This window comes from Acartia tonsa, chromosome 10, assembly GCF_053477335.1.
Source record: "Acartia tonsa isolate MP-2025a chromosome 10, ASM5347733v1, whole genome shotgun sequence".
Classification (NCBI taxonomy): Eukaryota; Metazoa; Arthropoda; class Copepoda; order Calanoida; family Acartiidae; genus Acartia; species Acartia tonsa.
The window spans coordinates 31,581,888-31,605,362 of record NC_137269.1 but is presented as its reverse complement, the minus strand read 5'-3'; the positions used below and the strand labels follow the sequence as shown (position 1 = coordinate 31,605,362).

Below are 23,475 nucleotides of genomic sequence, written 5' to 3'. Positions count from 1 at the left end.
GTCCAGGTAAGGTTTACTATTATTTGGGGGAGGAAACCTCCACAGTACACTCCCAAAAGAAATCGCCCCTGGTAGTAGTATATATTTTAGATGAAAAATGAAAAAAAGCTGCAATGAGGTATAGAAGAGAAATTTAATTTCCATGACATGCTACGAGTTTCAATATACGCTGGTACAATATTAATTTTACAGATTTAATTTTACATTATAAAATTAAAGTAAAACATAATATAAAATAATATTTCTGTGAAGGAAATATTAGGAATCTTAAGGGATAAGACACTGGACGATAAATTGAAGAACCTCCCCAATTAAGATAAACAATATTACTTCCTTTCTGTTGATTTACATTATTGGTTGAACAGTTTGATCACTGAAAGTTTAAGAAAAAAAAACTATATATAAACAAATAATAAAACTTAGGGTACCAGTATCATTTATAGTCCAATATCCACTCCCTCCATGGGAAATATTTGACCTACCTGTTCTTTACAGGAAGCACTGGAATAGAATCCAGAAGAGCTGTTGGCATTACTACAGCTGGAGCTGGTGCCCTCGTTCCTACTCCCCCCTGTCATCCTGCTCACACCATCTTCCAAGTTCTGTGCGGTCACAATCAAAGCAAGGTGAGGTCATATTTCACATAAATGGCAAAAAAATAACCAAGGACATGCATATCAAAACTTAAGTATTCCGTCTTGATTTCAAAACTTAGATTCAAAACTAAACTTTTTTTTAGAATCTAATGGTTTTTACTCAAAACAAACCACAGCCGAACATCAAAATTTTTGACAATCTAAAGCCGCTTTTTTTATTCAAAATATAAGCATTTTTTAAATAAATCTTTTTTTTTTATAGAAAATGCCATTTAAGTGAAACATGAGTGAAAACATGCCTGAATAAAATGTGTTGGGGTGGGGTGGTCACTCACCCCCTCCCCATCAGAATAATCTTCATCTGGGCCTGAAGAGCAGCCGTGACTGCCCAGGGATAACAGCCCACCTACACCATGCAGCTAGGGCAGAAAAAAAGCAAATAATGCATGGCAAAAAAAACTTAAGGATTGAAAAAAAATTTAAATGTTACAATTATGATTTGCTTAAAAAAGTAACTTAACATGCAATAAAAATAATAAAGTATGAATTTTTAAAATCAACAAAATGATATACTGTAAAAGCACAAAGTGCATTTTTCATGCAAAAAGGGGTGTTTAGCAATATTAGGTTAATTAGAAATTTCAGATTTTTTCACATTTTTATTAGGAAAATCCGCAAATTTCTAGTTGACCGTCCGACGGCAACAGCAGGGCAGGCAAAGCATAAAGAAAATAAGCTGGTAATCATACCTGGGAGGTGGCGCTGATTTTTCTGTGACTCCCAGAAATTGAATTCTTTTTCCGAGATTTCTTAGATTTGCCCGTTCCGTTTTCTTGTCCATTTTCCTAAAAAATGTTACAAAATTAGTAAAATGAAATTTTTTTCTTGCCCCTTTTCCTACAAATAAATTTTAATTCATGATCTCTAATAGACGGACTGACACGCATTGCATAAGTTCATTTTCTGAAAGAGAGGGGATTGGAGACGATTGACTGTAAAATACTACCCCCCAAAGTTTGTAAACTGGTTCTGCCATTCGTTAGCTTTAAAACTTTAGAGATTTTACTTATTATTGTTTTATAATTTCAAAGAAACAGTTTTCTATTTATAATTTTACTCTACATTCTACATTATTCTTTTTGCTTCATTTAATACTTATATTTGCGGGAACTTTTGTTTAATGAAATCTTCCAATTTTTAACATTTACAAAACAGCCTACTTTATTGCATCAAGATCCATGACAGATCTATATAGGAAATAAATGTCTATATATGAGCTCAAGTTTTCCAAGCGATAAATGTTTAAAACTCATAGTGCTCCAATAATCCGTAATAAACTCTCATTGACCAGAACGATAAGACCCATTATTTTACTGTAAGAAGAATAAATTCATTATTTTTATTTCATGTTGTTATTTGAATTATTATAAAGTATTAAATTTCTATCCATAAAAATATTTTAAAGAAATAAATCAGCAGGGAGAAGATAATGGAAAAATAGGGTTAATAGTCAGAATTCAGATAACCAAAAGAAAGTAAATAAAACATTAAATAAACCTAGCCAAAAGCGAGATAATTATATCGAGCCCAACTCTAGTATTTTATAATCTAGTGTTCTATACCTTTATCCCTATAAATACTTGAAATTTAAACCGAAATTCTCCCCAGGTTAAAAAGTCATAGACGTAAAAATCTAAACATAACTTTAAATGCTTTGCTAAAATCAAGAAATTCCAATTTTAAGACACTGTCATTAACTGTTATTTCTTATTAATGCATCAAGTAAAGTCTTTTATTTATTTAAAAATAGAAATGCAATTATAATGTATTAACAATTACAAAACTAATAATTAAATAAATTTAAGTTTGTAATTACTTGATGTAAGTAAGAAAAACACTGTACAATATGAATCCTTATAATTACATTTAAAATTCAACCAGAATTTAAAATAAACAAATATAATTAGAATAAAATGTTAAAATTACTTAGATATTTTAATTTAAATTTTATGTATGTAGTATAGTTACAATTTTAATCAAGTTATAAATTATTATCATAGACAGAAAAGCTTAATAATGGATTTATTTTTGCTTGGATGTTACACCAGATTTTTATGTTCTCTAATAAAGTGAAACTCGCAGCCGGCTAAAATAACGATACCCAAATCCAACCCCCTTTGCCGCATCCCCTTCCCTCATACTTAAAGAACGAACTGACCACTAAATGAGTTCCATGTTATTAACCTAAATTGACGACAATTTTTCCACTGTCATAATATCCACGTATATTGTATATCCATTTTCTATGAATCAAAGTTTTCTGTAAGGGGTGCTTATTTTTGGGAAAGTTGGATTTACTCCGCTGCCATTTAAGAAATACCTATGTCAGTTAGTCTGTCCGTAACTCGAAAGGAAGTGTATGATGTAAATATAATCAGATAAATATATTTGCTGATTATTAAGATAAACATTTAATCTATGTACAGGTTTGTAATTTACTTTGGCTGTAAGTATATCTGTATTGCGATTTGTTAGAAATAAAATAATAATTGACTGTTGAATTTTCTTGTGAAGATTTCCCTGACCAATTAACATCCTGTTACCTGTTTGTTGGTGTCCTGAAACTTTAGAAGTTCCTGTAGCTCTTCACATTTCTGTTCCAAGTTGTCGACTATGCCAGATAAACTAAATAAATGTTAAAATAAATTAAGGGACTTGTTAGGTCCTGCCAATACGACAGTCAAAGAGCATCAACATTTAATTTAAAAACTAGTTTCCTCATCCAGGCCCCTACCAAGTTCAGTTCGCTGAAAAAAGCCTCAAATCTACAATTCTTCACTTAATTTTGTGCCAATTGGTTCAACCTTTTAAGAGACCTTTGCGGACACATAGAAAGTTTATTAATTTGGATTAAAGAGTCCTTACCTTAGTATGTCAAAAGATTTGTTAAAATTCGATTTTCAAGAAATAAAACATTAAAAATGCTTTCAAGAATATGTTTTTTTTTGTTTTCGTACCAAGAATTACAAGATTATTACAATATACTATCCCCCCCCCCATTTTTTCCTTAATAAAAAACTTCGCTTTTCTGAACTATGGTCTAACTTACCTTTTAATTCTAGCTTTATCACTGTTTGATTCAGCCAACAACCTTCCATTCAATTCTTCTGCCTTAAGTATACAAATAGGCGTCAAGAATAGCTACGCTGTCACGTCTTAAAACAATCTTACACAACGAAAAAAAAAATAATTTGCAGCTTCGCGCCAAGGTCCAATTTTAACAATTCAGGTGAATTTAGCACGTAATTAACCAGAAGTGAGTTTGATCCCCTCATCCCCTTTATGACAGAGTACATGAAAAATGCAACATTTCTTGACTCAAAAACTATAGGTACTGTTATTTAATCTTGATTGGTCTATTCAAACTAAAAGTGTTCTAAAGTTTCGACCAATAAAATTGTGTACAGATATCACTATTTGGTGTGTACATTAATTCATTTGCTATTGTATTATCCCTTAAAATTCTTGCAGTATATAGGCTTACCTCTTGTAAAGAAATTTCTAGCTGTTCATAAACCTTGACTCTGGACTCATTCACCTCTCTCAACACACTCGTCTGCTTTGTCAGGTACTAAACATACAAAAGAATGTAAAAACGGGGACAATTGGGGTTGCTGCCAATTCTACGACTAGCAAAGTACAGTCACTGTGTTTTTGACAAAAAGTGGGTGTATTCTATAAATTAGATTTTTTTGTGTACAATTTGCAATATTTTTTACCCTCGGTCAAAATTACTATTTATATGCTGTCATAAACACTTTCAATGTCATTTTCGCACACATGAAATTTAATGAGGCTGTCAAATTCACAGTTTTCATGACAAAAATTCACCTAATTTGATATTAGCACAGCTAACAAATTTTCACATACTGTAAAATATCAAATACTTTTAACAGTATTTTTCACGACAGACTAAATTTAATAAAATATATAATGCTAGTCCAGGACCTAGTTAGGGCTATCCACGTTTGGATTTTTCGCAATTTATGTTTTTATTTTTATTTTGGAAACTTCTTCAACAAAATTTAATTTTACGTCATTATCATTTTAGGGCGGACGGAAGCACATCTCCTAATTTTACATAAATGGGCATGTATGCAGTCATCTTTTGTTGAAAATTATTTTAAATTTCATTTTTGTTCATTATCCTTATAATAAAGTAACAGAATGTGTGTCTGTTTGCAAAAGAATTGGTTCTCCTTTCAGCTTCTCATGGTTCATAGTCCATGGAAGGTTATTAACTATTTTGGGGGAGGGTAACCCACCCAACCCCCAATTTTTTTTACTTATCGTTTAAAACTAAAATTAAAAGTAGAGTGTTGACTTTTGCTTCCCTTCCTTCCCCTAATTGCTCCTAGAGGCCTCTATGGATGTAGCCACCACTTCTTAAAAAATCCAATTACCTCAATTTCTTGTGATTGATCATCTATAACAGCCTGGTGTTGTTTGATAGAGGCCTCCAGTTCTCTATTCCTTTCCAACAAGGTCTTGCCAAGTTCCGCGGCTAGCTGCAGGTCTAAAATTAGGGAAATTCTTTGGCCACTTTTTATGGAATGGTCATTATCGCATCGTATTAAAGACAGCTTTTCGCGGATTGTAAAATACAAATGAAAAAATTATAGGATTATAGGTCAGTTTTATTGGAGCTGAAAACCCGATCCATTAAAACAGGCATTCATTCTATTCAACTTATTTTATTCGTGGAAAATTGTATTTAATACGATACGATGCATGTTTTTCAGTATTGCTCTGAACCGATTCTAATCCAACTGATAGTAATCTGTTCCAAATTCATAATTGAATGTATATTCCTGTACTACATATTATCATATTACTAGAGTTGGCTCGATATAATTATCTCCCTATTGGCTAGTTTTCTATATGCATATCTATTTCTCAATAAATCTATTTTCCTCACCCGGCATTACTATCTAAAAGAAAGTAAATATTTAATAATTTAAATGATTTTTAAAAGATTTTTTAAAATTATATTTTTTTCTTTACATTACCGTCACCAAAGGGTTAATTATGATGATTACAATTTTAGTTTAATATTTGAACACACAAAATGTCGCCACAATCGAATTCTTTTAAAACATAGTTTTCTTAAATTTATCATATTATAAATTTAAATTTTCTTTTTTATGATTAGAAATTAAATACATCAATATAAGGTAAATAGCAACATGAAATGAAAAAAATGAATTTATTTTTAATAAAGTAAAATAATGGGTCTTATCGTTCTGGGCAATGAGAGTTTATTATGGATTATTGGAGCACTATGAGTTTTAATCATATATTCCTTGGAAAACTTGAGCTCGTTTATAGACATTTATTTCCTATATAGATCTGACATGGATCTTGAAGCAATTAAGCAGGCCGTTTTGTACATGTTAAAAAATGGAAGATTTCATTAAATAAAAGTAATCGCAAATATACTTAGTAAATAACTATTAAGTATCAAATTACGTAAAATGTTTATAATTACTACAGTATTAAGTACATTGTGTCATAAGATTATAAGATATTTATATCATATTATAGTTATATAGTTGTATAGCTAAAAATATATATTTACACCATATTCATGTCAATTCAATATTCATCGATAAAACCAGAAATAAAGCATAACCAACAAGCGAAATAAACCTACAATAATATTTTGGAGGGCAGATATAAAGGTCGTCAATACTATTATGAGTTGACTCCAAACGACAGCTGAAAATGAGTGAAGGTTTCGTGATTTTTTTTCTTCTTCAAATTAATTTCGTTGTTGGTATAAGCTGTGTTGAAACACAATAATTTTTCCCCCCTCCTCCTACCTAACCTAAACAAAAGTATTAAAACAAAAATATTTAAAGTAAAGGATAAAATAGTTTTCATTTAACATGGGCTAGTTATTATTACACTAGTGTACAAAAATGTTATAATATCGTTTTCTTATTCATTGGCTTCATATCTTTAGTGAATTTAGTTTCATTAAGTTGTTTGTTCAAAATTTTAACCACTAATTTTAATCTACTGAAGGGATAATTTTGTGTATCACCATTGGGAATGTATATCAAATTATCGGTCATTGTCTTATCCCTTTAGATCTCTGGATATAAGCTATCCGTCAAGAAAGAATTGACATTAATGTAGAAAACCTTAGTTTTGGCTAGACCCTTATTAGTATCAAAGTTTTTTTTAGTGATAAACATATTTGTAAAATGTAAAAAAATATATGATTGTTAACAAAATCTTAAAACTCATTAGAAAGTGGCATAAAAATTAACTATGAGAACACTTTCCTTTTCCAACATTATTTTAGAATTTTAGAAAATTATTAGAATTTAAAAAAAAAATTTCCTTCATACCTAAATTATTGTTCTAGCGAAAATAATAGTCAGCGCTTTTTATACTTTTTTTTCTTGAATGAATGAAAAAAATTTGACACATTAAAAATTTTTACTTCATAGCTCACAAAAATCATAATATTGACCTATCATTATACCCCCCTCCCCCCAATTTTCTAAAACATTGTTTCCCTTTTTTCTAACCTAATAATCGCCCATTTGAAGGTATTATCTGAGTGAGAAGAAAATTGCTGCCCCTTAGAAAAACTGATAAATAAATGGACAGTAAGTTTTTTAAAATTTGTATATAGAAAAATAATTTATATTCTGAAAAAAAATCGGTAAAGCGGCAAAGGAAAACCGCCATAACAATTTGAAAGAAAATCTTTGAATATTAGATTTGGGGAATATCTTGGCCCAAAAAAGACTCAGCTCACTACCATAAAAAGTTAGAACTTCAAGACAAGGGTCATGGAATCATTAGTTTAATTTTTTGTTGAGTAATTATGTACTTTTTTGACAAGATTTGGTTCAAAGTTACACCAAAACTGGATCCAATATTTAATTCATGATAGGCCCAAAAATCATCTTTTTAAGGGCCAATCCAATGATCTTTTTACCCATGACATTCCCAAAAAATTGCATGAATTAAGCGCATTATCTTCAGCTTATCAAACCAAAACAAGAGACTACAAATTTTAAATTCCAAAGTAGCATTGCGGCCAGTAAAAATATCTAGCATTTTTATCATTGCAGCAATTTAAAAAAAAAAATACTTGAGATAAAAATGCAAAAAGTTAAAAATATTTGCAGAAAATAAAACTAAAAGTATTTTGTAAACGAAATAACTAAGATTTAATCAATATTAAAATATCAATTAAACTAATATTTTCTATAACAGAGTAAGTTGTAAGTGTGTGTCCGCTTAGATCTCGTAAAATCTGAAGGAACTATCTATTATGATTAGCAGAAAAGTTTGAGTTCTAAACAAAGAGGCAGGGGAAACTGGACTGTCAAGAATACTGGTACCCAAAGTTTTATAAGCACGATATCTCAATGGTTTGCATAAAATACTTTGAGTACTCGAATTATATCTTGATTTGTTTATAATTAATTACTACTAGTGTCCAAACTTTTCCACCAATGATCTCTTAGGTTCCTTGGAAATTAAACCTCAACAAAAGTTGTTTGCGCACCTTCAGGTCCAGTGAGGCACTCCAGCTCTACACTGTAGTCCCAATACTCCAGGGAATTCAGGGCAGAATCATTTACAGTACTGCACACCAAATATAATAAGTTTTGTTGGATATCATTTGGGAAATAAATGGATTTAGAAATCATGGATATTGAGAGAGTTTCTCGCCTACCCTGATAAAATGTTTCTCCCTGCTGGCTAATATAACGTTATCCCCATTCCCCCTTATGACTTAACCTCATCCCCTCCCCTGACCATATAGTAACATATTGTCTAATATCTGAAGACTTTATTACAGTTAGGGAGTTGAATCCATTTTTATAGAAGCAGAAATATAATCTATGATTATGGTTTGGACCCTCTAAAACTGTAATCTACCTTTCCACTTTCCCCTCTCTTGGTGAAGATATCTTCAACGCCGATACGATTTTTGAAATGTAAGATTCTACTTTCCCTTCTCTTGGTGAAGATATCTTCAACGCCGATATGATTTTTGAAATTTAAGATTCCACTTTCCCCTCTCTTGGTGAAGATATCTTCAACGCCGATGCGATTTTTGAAATATAAGATTCCACTTTTGTCTCTCTTGGTGAAGATATCTTTAACAAGAGAGACAAAAGTGGAATCTTATATTTCAAAAATCGCATCGGCGTTGAAGATATCTTCACCAAGAGAGGGGAAAGTGGAAGGGTAGATTACAGTTTTAGAGGGTCCAAACCATAATCATAGATTATATTTCTGCTTCTGTAAAAATGGATTCAACTCCCTAACTGTATTAGGAACCTAAATCGACTACAAAAATTAACCAGCCACTCTTACCATTTTGAAATATTGATAGACATTAGAAACATATTTATTCATAAAAAACGCAGCATTTTAAGTTAGCTGTGAAAAAAAGAACTAAAATAAACGATACAATTTTCATAAAAATTCTAAAATTAAATTAAATGTGAACAAAAATACTAAACAAATCCTACAACCTTTAGAGTAGCTACGTTATAGAGTAGCTGCGTAACCTATAATCATAAAGAAAGAAGATATTGAACAATAAATTGTACTGCTCCCCAATTGTATTACATTGTTAGCATAAAATCTTTAGAGGGTAAAAATGACTCTGGAATGGGTTATATAAAGTAACAGTGTCCCAACTGATAATCCGTAACAACATATGGCGAAATTTTGTTGATCATAATTGGAGGTTCCATTAATTTACCGTCCATTACCCTATCCCTGAATCCAACATTACAATTATATTCCTTGAGTTGACTTGACATGTGGAAGAGATTCCTCTTGGTCCCCCCGACATTCTGGCACTTAGTTTGTCAGGTAAACTGTTGCGAAACAACTTTGATTATCCTTGTATAAAAGTAACAGGATGTTTGTCTGTCTGTGTGTTCTTAGGTTCGCACTAGACCAATATGGTTCTCCTTAACATTGAACCTTCTTATATGAACATAGAAGGTACATAACTATTTTGAATGATAGTAACTCCATCCTCCCAAAAGAATACCCATTGGAAAAAAAATTCTCCAAATTCATTTTACTTTTTACCAATTAAATGAGTTGTTTTCCTGTCTACGGGTTCCTTCCATCCTCCAACTCCCTCCCAGACAAGGCTGGTGCTTCTAATTACAGGTACAGTTATTTTAGAACATATTTATTTGTGGTTGGGGGAGGTTTTTTTCTTCTCTAAGTTAAAAAATTCACACTAAATCTTTAAAAGATCAATGCCCCATGACTTGCAAAGGTGTCATAAAGCCAAGGCAACTATTAATATTTCTTACTTTAATTGCTTAATTTTTTCAATTGATGATTTAGTTGACAAGAAATAGATAAATACACCTACATTTAACATTAATTTTTACATCAAATTTCAATCAAAATTAATGAAAGTAATTTTATCATGAATTTCAAATTTGTCTAATTTAATATAAAACAAGGATGACAACATCTATAAAAACGAAGCTCTGCAATCAGAAGAAATGACAAACGAAAAATAACTCTTGTAAAGTGTCAGAACTTAATAAGAATATAAATTTGTAAGTCTAAACAAAATTGTTCAAAATTGTTTGCAAAAATGCTTAAATACAAGATAGAGTAAATGATATACTTTCATTATTTGATTTGATTTTAGAGATACCTCGCTTTTAATATTGTACCTTGTTTCATTTTATCATACAAAAAGTTGTTGTCAAAAAAGTTAAAATCAACATGTTTTGAATTAAAGTACGGACTTTCTGGTAACGATTGTAAAGTTACTACGTTTCCTAAATCGTTTAATTGCTATGGAAATCACCATTAAAAGTTTGAAATCGATATGACTGTATAAATAAACTAAAGGATTTTACCGTTACGGACGGCAAGACGTACGGACTTACCCCAATTATGGAAAAGCTTCGATTATTAAAAATAAACAATTATGTCATCCTTAACCAAATGCGTGGGATGATGTTGATGCCTCTAGAAAACAGTGCAAAAAAATATACTCAACCCCCCCCCCCCCATGAACAAGCTTGCAAAAATAATTAGCAAACCAAAACTGAAATTGAGCATAAAATGAATTGTTTTGCCAAAATATTTTTATTTTCTCCATCAAAACAGGATTTTCAATGATTTGGAATGGCAGCAAAATAATCATTAATTTTTTCTCAATACCTTTTTGTTGAAATACTCTACATTTGAATTGGGCCTCTAATTTAAACCAATTTATTGGCTCAAATGAATACGGAATATTAACAGATATAAACGATAATAGGAATTTTCAGCTTGGCTGGATTAGAACTGGTTCTCAGCCATACCATCGTATCACAGAAAACCCAGGAGAACAAAACTTGTACTGTTTTCTGATTTTTATTTTAATATTCGTGGGAAATTGTCTCTAATACAATACTATTTATGATTTTTCAGTATGACTCAGAACCGGTTCTAGTCCAGCGGATATTAATCGGTTTCAAAGCCATACTGGAAAACTCATGGTTATTCAGGGCGGTTTTTATCAAGCGAATTATCGGCTTGATTAACCCGCCGTTTTGGAGCCCTAAACTACACATAATTGTACATTATACATGATTTGGTACAAATGTGACGTTATTCACCTTACATAGCAGGTATTAAACATACTATAGAGTGAAGGTGGAAAAGTAACCAAAATGGATGTAGAATATTAGTGGATATTATGACAGGGGAGAAATTAAGATCAAGTTAGGTTGCTATTTTTCTGTCCGTTTATCCAGTAGGAGGGGAAGGGGGGTGGAGTAAAGAGAAGGGTCCTTAATTTAGCCCGCTAGATGCTTAACTTTATTAAGATACATGATAATCTGGTGAAAGACCCAGGTAATAATATATCCATTGTAACCAATTAACAAAGAAGTCAGCACGTGGTCGCTGTGACCATTAAGATATATGTTTTCCGGAATTTTTAAGTTAGGGGGAGATTTGAAATCTGCATCAAATTTTGAGGATTTTTTATAAAATTCGTTTTTTCTAGAATTCTTTACCTAAAAGCAGAACTGCAATTTAAGTTAATTAATTTTGGCATCTGTGGTTGGTGGATTTAAAAAATCTGCGCTCTGATTGGATGGCGTACATCATTCAAACAATTAGAGCGCAGGTAGTTTAAAATCCATCTATCCTATTGGTCAAAATTAATTAACTTAAAATGCATTTCCGCTTTTAGATAAAGAATTATACAAAAAAACGAATTTTATAAAAAATCCTTAAAATTTGATGCAGATTTCAAATCTCCCCCTAACATCAAAATTCCGGAAAATTTATATATCTTAGTGAACATAACTCTACTACCCTGTAAATAAATAATTCCTAGAAGTGAAACTATTCACAATTCTCTTTATTTAGCTTGTAATTCTTTCAAATAAGCAAATTACAGGCGAAAATATGAAACAATTGGCAATAAATTTATGTAAAACATAAATTATTATAATTATTTGGAATTATAAATATTTTGCAAAAATTGTAATAAAAATTTCATATATTCGAAAACATTTTTACAGTGTATATTGTTGTCTACAAGACAGGATTTTATTGCATGCTCTTCACCTTAGTTTACAAAAAAAAGAAAATCAAATAGGTTTATTACCCTAGATCGTTAATCAGAAACAATAATCCTTTAAAGTATAGTAAATGTCTAGTAGACAAATATTAAGCCAATTTAAGTTGACTTATTATAAGAGGAAATGAAAAAAAAAATGCCATCTTGTACCAAAATGTGATGCTGTACGTATTGGTGCAAAAAATGGGGACAATTTTAAAATTGATTTGACGGGGCTGTTTATTTACGTCACAAGTGAGGGGAAAGAAAAGGGAAGGAGGAAAGAAACCCCCTAGAAAAGAGATGGGGGTATGACGTCAAACGCCAAAACAATTTGAAATTTGTCCCCATTTTTTGCACCAATACGTACAGCATCCCAAAATGTGTATACATTCTTATCAATAATGTGGTCAGATTTTTGCTACACTTTGTTACTGTTAGTCTAATAATGCAAAGATTTAAACTTATTCTTAGAAATGGATAGCAAAGTTATCTAAATTCATAAAGTAGCTGCGATTCTTGTGCTTATTATATTGTGGCCTTTTTAAATTTTAAAGGTCTAAGATTCAGACTAAGCAGAGTAGTTATAAAAATCAAATAATCCAAAGAAGAAAACTTCAATTTTCTTTGTTAATTAAAGTTGTTTTTTTAGTCACACAAAATTAATTCGACCCTTGGGGCTAGTTACAAATTAAAGTGAATGGAATCTTAAGAAATCTGAAATGCCATTTCTTCTTTTTATGAGTAAACAATAATAAGAAAAAGATAAATAATGAATTAATTAAACCTAGAAATTTTTCAATGTCTCTATTCTTTGTAACCATAGAGAGATATGATTTACACCCACTCGACTCTTAGAAATAGCCTTTCCAGTATGGCTTTGAAACGGATTAGTATCCGCAGGATTAGAATCGGTTCTCAGCCAAACTGAGAAATCCTGTGTAGCACCGAATTACTTGCATAATACTAAATACTAAAATAAGATATAATAATACCATAGCCCCGGCTCGGCCCCTCAGGACTAACAAAACTGTTTTAAATCTTATTAGTTTCACTTTAACATCCACGCAAAGCTGTCTGTAAAACGATGCGATAGATAAATATTTATAGTAATTTCCCGCATCATATTACAGTTGCTTACCCCGCCGATAGTAAAATATTTTAAGATAAATTCCAATTTTGTTGGCCCCAAGAGGCCGAAAGCCATGGCCAACACAAATGAATTTCTATGAAATTTATTTTATTTTCCATAGAAAAATGTTTGTAAAACTATACGTGATTTTTTCATTATTGCTCAGAACCGGTTCTAACCCAGCGGATGGTTCAATGGTTTTGTGGCGATTCTGTAAAAGTTGTTATAATTTTCACACCCTTCCTTATTTTATGTAGCATTAAAATTGGTGAGCCATCACTTCAGCAAAATTAACAATATTAAATCACAATCTCAACGAAAAATTACTCTTGCCCTTTTGCTTAATCAATTACTGTAAACATTTCTAAACAGAGTGATAGAAAGTGAAGCATAGGTATTATTTTCCATCAGGTCTCGGGGGGTGGTTTTCCTCAATAGTCCCTGATGAGTAGAGACCCCCTCTACACTCCAAAAAAATGTAAGGGGGGAGTAAGTTTTTATCTTTATGCATTGCTAAAAATAAAAAAATCTCAAACAAAAAAATTTTTGCGCGCAATTTTAATACTAAATATTTAATAAAATTTAAATTACCCCCCCAAAAAATTTTACCCCAGGGGTAAATTTTTTTTGGGGGGGAAACAAAATCTACCATTGCCAACAGATTTCAGGGGGGGTAATTAACCCCCCCCCCCCCCAGCAAATTTTACCCCCGTGGTAAAAATTTTGCGCCATTTTAACCCCCCCCCCCCAAAAAAAAAGCTTCAACGCCCCTGCCTCTTATTTTCATTTATTTGAAAATAAGGGAAAGGGGGATGAGCTCAACCAGGAACTTTAAGGGAAACCACCGATTTATGAAAAATCTGTTTTAATCTTCTGAATTATTTAAAAACTTCCTACGGAAAACTGTCATTTTTTTCACTTTTTTTTAATAGGAATGTGAGGGTTACTGCACTCCTCCCGTCCAATGACCTCTTTTATTTTTTTTTATGGCAATTGTGAAAAATATGAATTATCGGGAGTGATGACACATTTTGGTATTAAGGTGTGAATCTATAATATCAAAGTTCAGGAGATGAAATATTCATCCTTGCTTAAAAGAATTGATTCTTATTTTCACTGTCTTGAAACTTTAAATAAACAGTTTCTTAATAATCGTTTAGGATACTAAATTTATTATTGTTTTTAAATGAGAATGCTTTTTTAAATGCTTTACCAGACAAAAATGTCTAGGCATATCTTTAGAACTTGCCTGTGCCATAGATTAGACTAAAGTGTCATAATGCTAAGATTACCATATAATCAAAAAAATCACAGTTGCAAATCATTAATATTTAAGCAAATGGTAGTTTGTGATATACAATTAAATAAAGTAGTATGGTTTTTTATTTGTCTGTTAAGATCTAGATAACCACTGAGCTGTTTAAATTCTTCATTTCAAGAAAGATTTCAAAAACAAAAATAAATAAAATATTTTTCAATCAAAACTTTTGTAAGGCTAAACTTTGTACTTGAATAAACCAATCCTATAATTATCTATTTTCCTTTCCACGGAAAATTGTCTATAAAAAATACTATAATACTAAATTTTGTCTTTTTAAGTAAATAAAATTATTCTCATTTTCTTCACTATATAGGGTGATATGTAACGCTTCATTGAAAACAGTAATTTTATACATTCTTGAAGTAACAGCAGTTTTGTAACATATTTTCTCGTATTCATTCGAATCCGGTGGATTGGAACCGGTTCTCATCCATACAAAAAAACTATGTCTAGCATCGTATTATACCCAGTTTTCTACGAATATAGAAATGTACAATCATAAGATTAAAACCAATTTTTTTAGCCCGTGCCTTCGGCACCTCGGGGCTAAAAACTGGTTTTAATCTTATAATTGTACATTCTATATCCGCGGAAAGAAATTAATAATACGATACGAGAAATAACTATTCAAATTCATTTTTATACGGTAGATCTTTGATTACTATATAACCATTTTAAATAATTCCTGTTAATCTTTCGTGCTAGTAAATAAATGGATATAGAATACGTGGAGATATACTCCATGTACCTATCATTGTATTTTAATATGTTGACTGAAATAAATATTTTTTTTTCAGATTTAATTTTTGTTCTAAAATATTCCTGATGTCGAGATGTTCTTCTCCATTGGTATGTGCCATTATTAACAACTCACATTTTAATATTATTCGTCTAAAATTGATTAAATTTTTTATCATTATTTTTAAAAGCGAAGCTTTTCTATAATTAGGGTCGGTCCGTCCGTTACGGATAGCTTTTTTCGTTAATTTAGGCGTGTTAGAATTGTCATATAGATTTCAAACTTTCCATGATGATTCCTGTAGTAGTTAGGTACGACTTAAAAAGCGTAGCAACATTATAATCGTTACCAGAATGTCTGTACGTCTAATTTTAAACATGTTAATTTTTAAATTTTTAACAACTAATTTTTATGTGATATGATTGTCCGATTGATCTGATATTTGGAATATTGATCCTAGGACCACAAAGTACAATGTTATAAGCAAAGCATCTCTATAATCAAGTCCTAAAAATTTAAGTATGTCCTTTAGCATTATCCTGTATTTAAGCAGTTTTTTAACAAATTTACTAACAATTTTAACGAACTTTATACATTTATATTTTGTTTAATCAGCTCGGACACTCTACTATTGTTAATGTTCGTTTGTCCTACCGTTTCAGAGCTGCGCTTTTATGGATGTTGTCATCCTTGTTTTTTCATAACACAAATCGCTATATTCATATTCATGAGACAGCTCATTAGATTTTTAGTTAATTTGTGTTTTTTAATTTTAAAATCCACGTATAACAAAGGAAAATAGAGGACGAAGTGACGTAGTAACACAAGAATATACTCTATTTATCAGGGATAAGACAATGGAATTTGATGTACATCCCCAATTATGATTAACAAAACTACCCCATCTGTAAATCAAAATTATTGGTTATAAAGGTTAGACTAGATTGAAAAAAAGTACCCAGATTTTTTGCCATCATTTAATTAAAAAGATATGCATTTAAGAAATTGGTTAAAAATATAATTTAAAATCCAATGTCCTATCCCTTCCTGCTATTTATAAAGTAACTAACGTCTTTTTTCCCTAATATTAACCTTTTCAATGAACCTTGAAAAAGGTGTAATGACCATAGAGTCATTATTATTATATCACATACAGTTCAATATTAACCTATACTTATCAACTGTACTCTAATACTGTAATATGCTCTGTTATCAAGCTTACACACACAGGCAAGGAGGGAGGGGACATTGGACTGTATGTTACATTGGTACCCAATGTTTTATAACCAAGTTATATTATTCTTTGTGTACAAAACTTTGGGAACTTTAATTAATTTTGATTGGTTGGTTCCAAACTAGTATTGTTTAAACTTTTCAACAAATAAAGAGGTACATTTGTTTATTATTAATGGAGATATATACCAATTCATCGTCCATTGTCTTATCTTTTAAGATCCCTGACAAATAGGTAAATAATAAACAAACCATTTGATAACAAATAAGAAGGAAAAAATAGAAGAAGAGAAGCGAGATAAGAAAAAAGATAAAAAAAAGAGAGGAAAAGAGAGAGATAGAGATAGAGATAGAGAGAGAGAGAGAGAGAGAGAGAGAGAGAGAGAGAGAGAGAGAAAGAGAGAGAGAAAGAGAGAGAGAGAGAAAGAGAGAGAGAGAGAGAGAGAGAGAGAATGAAATCAAGAGAGAGGAGAAAAAAGATAATACATAAATTTTTTTGTCCATGAACAAAACTTATAGTGAGAGAAAAGAGAGAGAGAGAGAGAATTGTAGGAAAGAGAAAAATAGAGTACAAAAAGATAAGAATATCTATCTGTCAATGTAATTGCACTAATCGCTATTGATGGGACCAGCAAGGGTTGAAAAAGGTACACAACACGTCGCTAAAATGATTTGTTGGATAAAAAGTGATATTTTCGTCAAATTAAAATTACGCCATGCGTAATTAATATGCGAGTTCTGATCGTTATGTCGATATAACTTTTTGGCTTTAGCGACAAATTTCTATGTTCAAATGAGATCTCTTGTAAAATATTGTGAAATCAAAGCGTTAAGCTAAGAAGATGGAATTTTGATAAATATTTTAGTTATAATTTAAATTAATAGCATATGCATATTTTATGATCTAAAGGGCAGAGACAGCGAAGTGTGTAATGACATTTACTAAGTAGAAGAATTCAGAAATAACCAGGGATCTAAGGGATAAGTCAATAGAATAAAAAATTGATGCACACCACCTTATAAAGATTATATTGGTGGAAAAGTTCGGACACTAAAAGTTTGTGTAGGTTATTAGGCCAACGAATCAGATCGTATTCGTAAAACTTTGGGTACCAGTATAATTTACATTCTACTGTCTCTTTCCTGCCGTGAGATAAGTAAAGGTTTCTAAAGTCACAAAACTATCAAAATATGACAATACTACAGCTGGTCTTATAACATATCTATAATACAAAGTAGAACGATGTCTGTCTGTCTGTCTGTCTGTTTGTTTGTCTGTCCGTCCGTCTGTCTGTCCGTCCCTCCGTCCCTTAAGATCTCGGTAACCACTGAACCGATCGGATTCTACTCTTCAGGGAATATACCTACTGGTCCTGTGGTGGTTTTAGGCTATTTTCTTGGGGGGTGGGACACCCCCAACCCACCAAAATAAAAAAATCCCCCCCCTCCCTATTTTTTTTTGTAAAGGATTTCCTTGGTCCTTTTACCGTATTTTGCCAAAAAAAAATTTTTATCACCTCTTGGGGCAAAGCCCCTAGAGGCTAGGGGCGAAGCCGCTAGTGAATTATATTGTAATTCTGTAATAAGACAAGATCTCAGAAACGGCAAAGAGTTAGAGCAATGAGGTTGACTAATAGCTTTCATGCCAAACAAATTTTTAAGAGCTATTTATAAAATCTCATATTAGACTTAAGAATTATAGATTGTTTACTAAAGTACCTACATCTTTTAACAAAAATAATATGAGAGCATGTTTAAAACTTTAGGTACCAGGATGATTTACAGTCAAATGTCCCCTCCCCCCTTGGAATCTAGAAAAACGTTAGTCTCATACCTATATCCCACTCCCCCCCCCAAAAAAAAAAAAAAAAATATATATAAAACTTTGATTTCCTAGAGGGGAGACTTTGCCAATTAAAATTCATTTTAAATAAAAAAATTCCTCCAATCCGATCTTTAAAAAAAGCAACAAGTACTCTAAAATAACACTAATATTTCTTTTCTCTAATATGAACCCTGTAATTTTAAGCATCATTTAAGCCGAGTACAATTTTATAACAATGTTATAAATATGTTACTATTAACTTGTAATGTGATAAAATATTACTTTACAGAGAGGATTTTCTATAATTTGAAGTGTACGTCTGTCTGTCAGTATGTTTTAATTGCTTCTGAAAAAAAAATTTCTCAGTTGCTGTTAAAGATAGACATTTTTAAATTTTAATTGATTATTTTTCTCACTAATGTTCATCTAATATAAAATATCCTTTGAGCTTTAAAAAAATACCTTTTTAAAAGTCCCTATGACCGTTTGTTTCTTAATTATAATATTTATTTTTGTTTTTAGCTTTCACTGTTTTGATCCTTGTTAAAGATTAAATTATCAATCCTTTTTTTAAAAGCGAAGCTTTTCTATAATTAGGGTCGGTCCGTTTGTACGTACATCCGTAACGAATAGCTTTTACCGTTAATTTAGGCATGTTAGAATTGTCCTATCGATTTCAAATTTTGCATGGTGATTCCTTTAGTAGTTAGGTACGAGTTAGAAAGAGTAGCAACTCTATAATCATTACCAAAATGTCCGTACGTCTATTTTAAACATGTTGATTTTTTTACTTTTTCAACAACAAATTTTTATGTGATCTAATCATAGGATTGATCTGATTTTGGTATATTAATTCCTGAGACAACAAAGTATAATGTAATAAGCGAAGCAACTCTATAATCAAGTCCTAAAAATGTAAGTATGTCCATAAAAATTATCCTGTATCAAGCAGTTTTTCAACAAATTTCCTTACAATTTTGCTTTGACTCTTATGAATTTATATTATGATAATTAAGTTCTAACACTATACAAGTGTTAATGTCCGTTTGTCCTACCGTTTCAGTGCTTCGCTTTTATGGATGTTGTCATCCTTGTTTGGTAAAAATGTTCGTATTTTAAGATTTTTCAGTGGTAGAGACATAAATGTCAATTTATTTTTGTTGAAAAAATTGATGAAATGTGGGAAAAAAAGGAGTGATTTGAAGTTAGGGCACTACCTATACATGATTAAAATATGTATAAATAGTTTAAGAACATAAATATTATTTTTTATTTCTAACTTCCATTAAAAATACATATATTCAATTTGGATGGGAAAATATTTTTTGAGTAAGAATAACCACCTCCTTATAAAAAAAACAAGGATGAAGAAATCCACAAAAGTGAAGTTCATATAAAAAACGGATGTTGTAGCCATTACTGCATAAAAAATGTTTACTTCTTCAAATAGACGCAAGGACATAATTAGAGTTACTAATGGGGTTCCTTTGAAAATTAAACAATTATACAATCAAAGTTTCTCAACGATCACACAATTCTTTAAAGTCTAAATACTTAACGTACACACCGTATTTATATAAAAGCTTCGCTATGAAAACGCGCTCACAGCAACAAGCACAAAGGCACGCACACGCGCATATATTCAGATATTTTGAATAATTCAGTTATATGCACATAAATGACAAGGACAAACATGTCAAAATTGCCATAGCCAACGTGTAACTACAGAATTTAATTCCATAAGTAAAAATAAGTAAATTATAATAAAATTACATAAAGTTCCTTATATTATTAGTTATATTATAGTTTTAAACGATAACAAAATCAAAATTATTTATATATTTAGTTGTTGAAACGTATGTTAACAATAATACCCCTCCCCCTTCCCTTCTACCATTTCAACCAAAAAAATAGGTCAAAACCTGTAGCTATATCTTATTAATTAAGTTTAAAGGTTAATTTATGTTATTAGTTAATTATCTAAAAGTATTTCTTTAGTGGAAAGAGATATATTAAAGTACATGACTGTCCCTTAGCTCATATAATTAACATGAATATGACTGTATGAGACAATAAGTAAACATACTTGATATCTACTTATATGGTTCTACATAAGATAGTGAGGCAATTAAATAGGATAATGTATTCTAGAGCGTCTATCAATAATACAAAGTAGAATGATGTCTGTCTGTCTGTCTGTCCGTCCGTCCCTTAAGATCTCGGTAACCACTGAACCGATCGGATTCTACTCTTCAGGGAATATACCTACTGGTCCTGTGGTGGTTTTAAGCTATTTTCTTGAGGGGTGGGACACCCCCAACCCCCCCCAAAAACAAAAATCCCCCCCCATTTTTTTTAGAAGATTTCCTTGGTCCTTTTACGTATTTCGCAAAAATAATTTTTTCATCTCTTGGGGCAAAGTCCCTAAAGGCTAGGGGCGAAGCCGCTAGTTTTACATAAAGAATCTGATGAGCTTAGTGAGAAGACAATTAAAGTCCCTCCACAGATTATGACGTCATACGATAAAATAACCAATGAGGCCAGCATAAATTTTACCATTGGTCAATTACAGAGTATACTGGCCTCTCATTGGCTATTCTATCGTATGATGTCATAATCTGTTTAGGGACTTTCATCATCTTCCCTAGAGAAATTGTTGTGCTTCCTCAATGATGATAAACAAAATTACCTCTACAGTACATTATAATTATTGGTTGAAAAGATTCGATAATGCTTTTTGAAACAAACCAATTAAAGTTTTAGACAACGAATGATACAACGTGTTGAGAAAGCTTTGAATTAGAGTCCCCCGCCCAATTATTATATGAAGTAAACAGACTTGTATCGAAATTAAAGTGTAAGTTTTATGATTTGATTGACAAGTTTTTGTCCCCTGTAGGATAAAAGAACTATCCGGACAAGTGAATAGTTGTAAACTCAATGCCTTTAGATGTTTGATTTGCCATGGGAGAGAAGGGACATTGGAGTAAATTAAGTTATCACCCAAAGTTTAATAAACCCCTTTTTCAGTCGTTGGCTTAAAAACCTGGGTAACTTTATCAAATATTTTTGAACTGTAAAATAAACTGGTGCCCAAAGTTCTATCATTGGCTGGCTCAATACCTTGGGTACTTTTATCAAATCTTGATTGCTTCATAACTAACAGTGTCCTAACTTTTCCATCAATTTCAATTTACGTAAGGGGTTAATTTAGTTTATTATTAGTGAGGATATAAGTCATTTTTATCGACTATTGACATATCCCCTAAGATCCCTGCATCCGATATGCTTAATATAAAAATCGTGAAATGTTCAATAGATATGAACCCACAGCGCAGGGAAAACCAGGGTTCAATCACAAGAAAATTTCAAGAATGACTTTGCAACCAATCAATATCCACTGGATTAGAACCAGTTTTAAGCCATACTAAAACATCATGTATCGTATTATATCCAGTTTTCTACAGGGCTAACAAAATTTGTTTTAATATTACAATCTTCCATTTTAATATTCGCGGAAACTGTCTATGATGCTACGCGATAAATAACTAATCACAATGAAAATTATGATATAAAGAAGTTTTTCTTTAAGTATGATGTTTAATATTTAATTCTGTCAAGTTGAAATAAATCATAAATATTTAATTAACATGTTTAACTTTTCTAGGAAAAAAAACTTGAGTAAAAATGAATGAAAAACTGCAAAGATAGGGCAATGGGCGAAAAAATGTATCCTCCTAACCTAACCTATCTGTATTTAGTAGCCTTCAAATATTTGGGGTAGAAAGAAGGGGTTTGTAATGTAAAATTTTATGATGTACACTTCCAATTTTGAATAAATTAAGATCTTAGAATTATTAATTATCATGTATTCAAACTGACTTATAGGGATAAACACGGATGACGATATTTGTAAGTTGCAAAGCTTGATTATAAAAGTAAGAACAGCCAAACACTTACATTTTTAGGACCTGATTATAGAGACGATTCGCTTATAACAATGTACTTTGTTGTCCTAGGAATAAGTAAACAAAAAATCGGATAATTTTATCACATAAAAATTTTATGTTAAAAAAGTAAAAAATCAACATGTTTAAAATGGACGTACGGATTTTCTGGTAACGATTATAGAGTTGCTTTGATTTCTAACTCGTACCTAACTCCTATAGGAATCATCATGCAAAGTTTGAAATCGATAGGACAATTCTAACAGTCCTAAATTAACGAAAAGAGCTATACATTACGTACGGACCGACCCTAATTATAGAAAAGCTTCGCTTTTTAAAAAGGTATAAGTATATATGTAATTGTATAAACTAGAAATTTTTATGGATTAGACAATGAACGATAACAGATAAAGAAGTTGTATCAACTTTTTTTTTATAGCTAGCCGGTCCTTTTAGTAAGTAGTAGATGTAAAATTTTTCATAGAATTCAGATATGCAATCGGTTTTTTTGTAGACCTCTTATTTTTTAAGTAATTTAAGTTTTAAAAAAAAAAAATTAAGTCGATTTTAAGGTACTAAAATGCAACAAAAAAAAGAAAGAAAATGGCCATTATGAACAAAAATAGTAAGATCTTTAATTTGACACCTTACTTTTTCAATTCTGTCAGGTAATTATTGAAAAAATCGATTTTTTTAAACCTACGAGAATAAAAACTTTGAACTCAATTTTATCATTTCACAAGTAAAAAAATATGGGTTCATATATACCTTTAGAATCAGAAAAATATTACGAATCCATTGTAAGCAAAATTGAAAAAAAAAGTTTACAATATAGTATATAAACTACAATAAAAGGAATTATATGAAAATATCATATTATATTGTACAGGCAACGTCTTAACTTTTGAATTGAGTATAAAAATGGGAAGGGGGTATAGAGGGGGTAAAGAGGGGGTAAAAAAGGGAAGACGATAGTGTTGCCAGAACAAAAAATACAATTGGCCATTTTTTAATTTTTTAATTTTTTTACTTTTTTTCAATTTT

At 30.9% G+C, this 23,475-nt stretch overlaps 1 protein-coding gene across 2 annotated transcripts in view; it reads right to left on the bottom strand.

Annotated features, from left to right (window-relative positions):
* Positions 1–15,593, bottom strand: part of Cen (cerebellar degeneration-related protein 2-like) — a 36,688-nt gene extending 21,095 nt beyond the window's left edge. Inside the window, exons 1-11 of one of the 2 annotated variants that reach the window (XM_080174343.1) lie at positions 15,512–15,591; positions 9,762–9,813; positions 9,445–9,521; positions 8,188–8,269; positions 5,060–5,172; positions 4,141–4,227; positions 3,706–3,767; positions 3,200–3,281; positions 1,346–1,441; positions 896–1,015; positions 483–602 (exon numbers count right to left, since the gene is read on the bottom strand). In XM_080174343.1, the coding sequence (XP_080030469.1) occupies positions 483–602; positions 896–1,015; positions 1,346–1,441; positions 3,200–3,281; positions 3,706–3,767; positions 4,141–4,227; positions 5,060–5,172; positions 8,188–8,269; positions 9,445–9,521; positions 9,762–9,813; positions 15,512–15,547 (927 nt within the window). In that variant the 5' untranslated portion in view covers positions 15,548–15,591. Of the gene's footprint in view, positions 1–482; positions 603–895; positions 1,016–1,345; positions 1,442–3,199; positions 3,282–3,705; positions 3,768–4,140; positions 4,228–5,059; positions 5,173–8,187; positions 8,270–9,444; positions 9,522–9,761; positions 9,814–15,511 lie in introns of both variants that reach the window. The other variant, XM_080174344.1, reaches the window with a different exon arrangement.
* Positions 15,594–23,475: the final 7,882 nt, after the last annotated feature.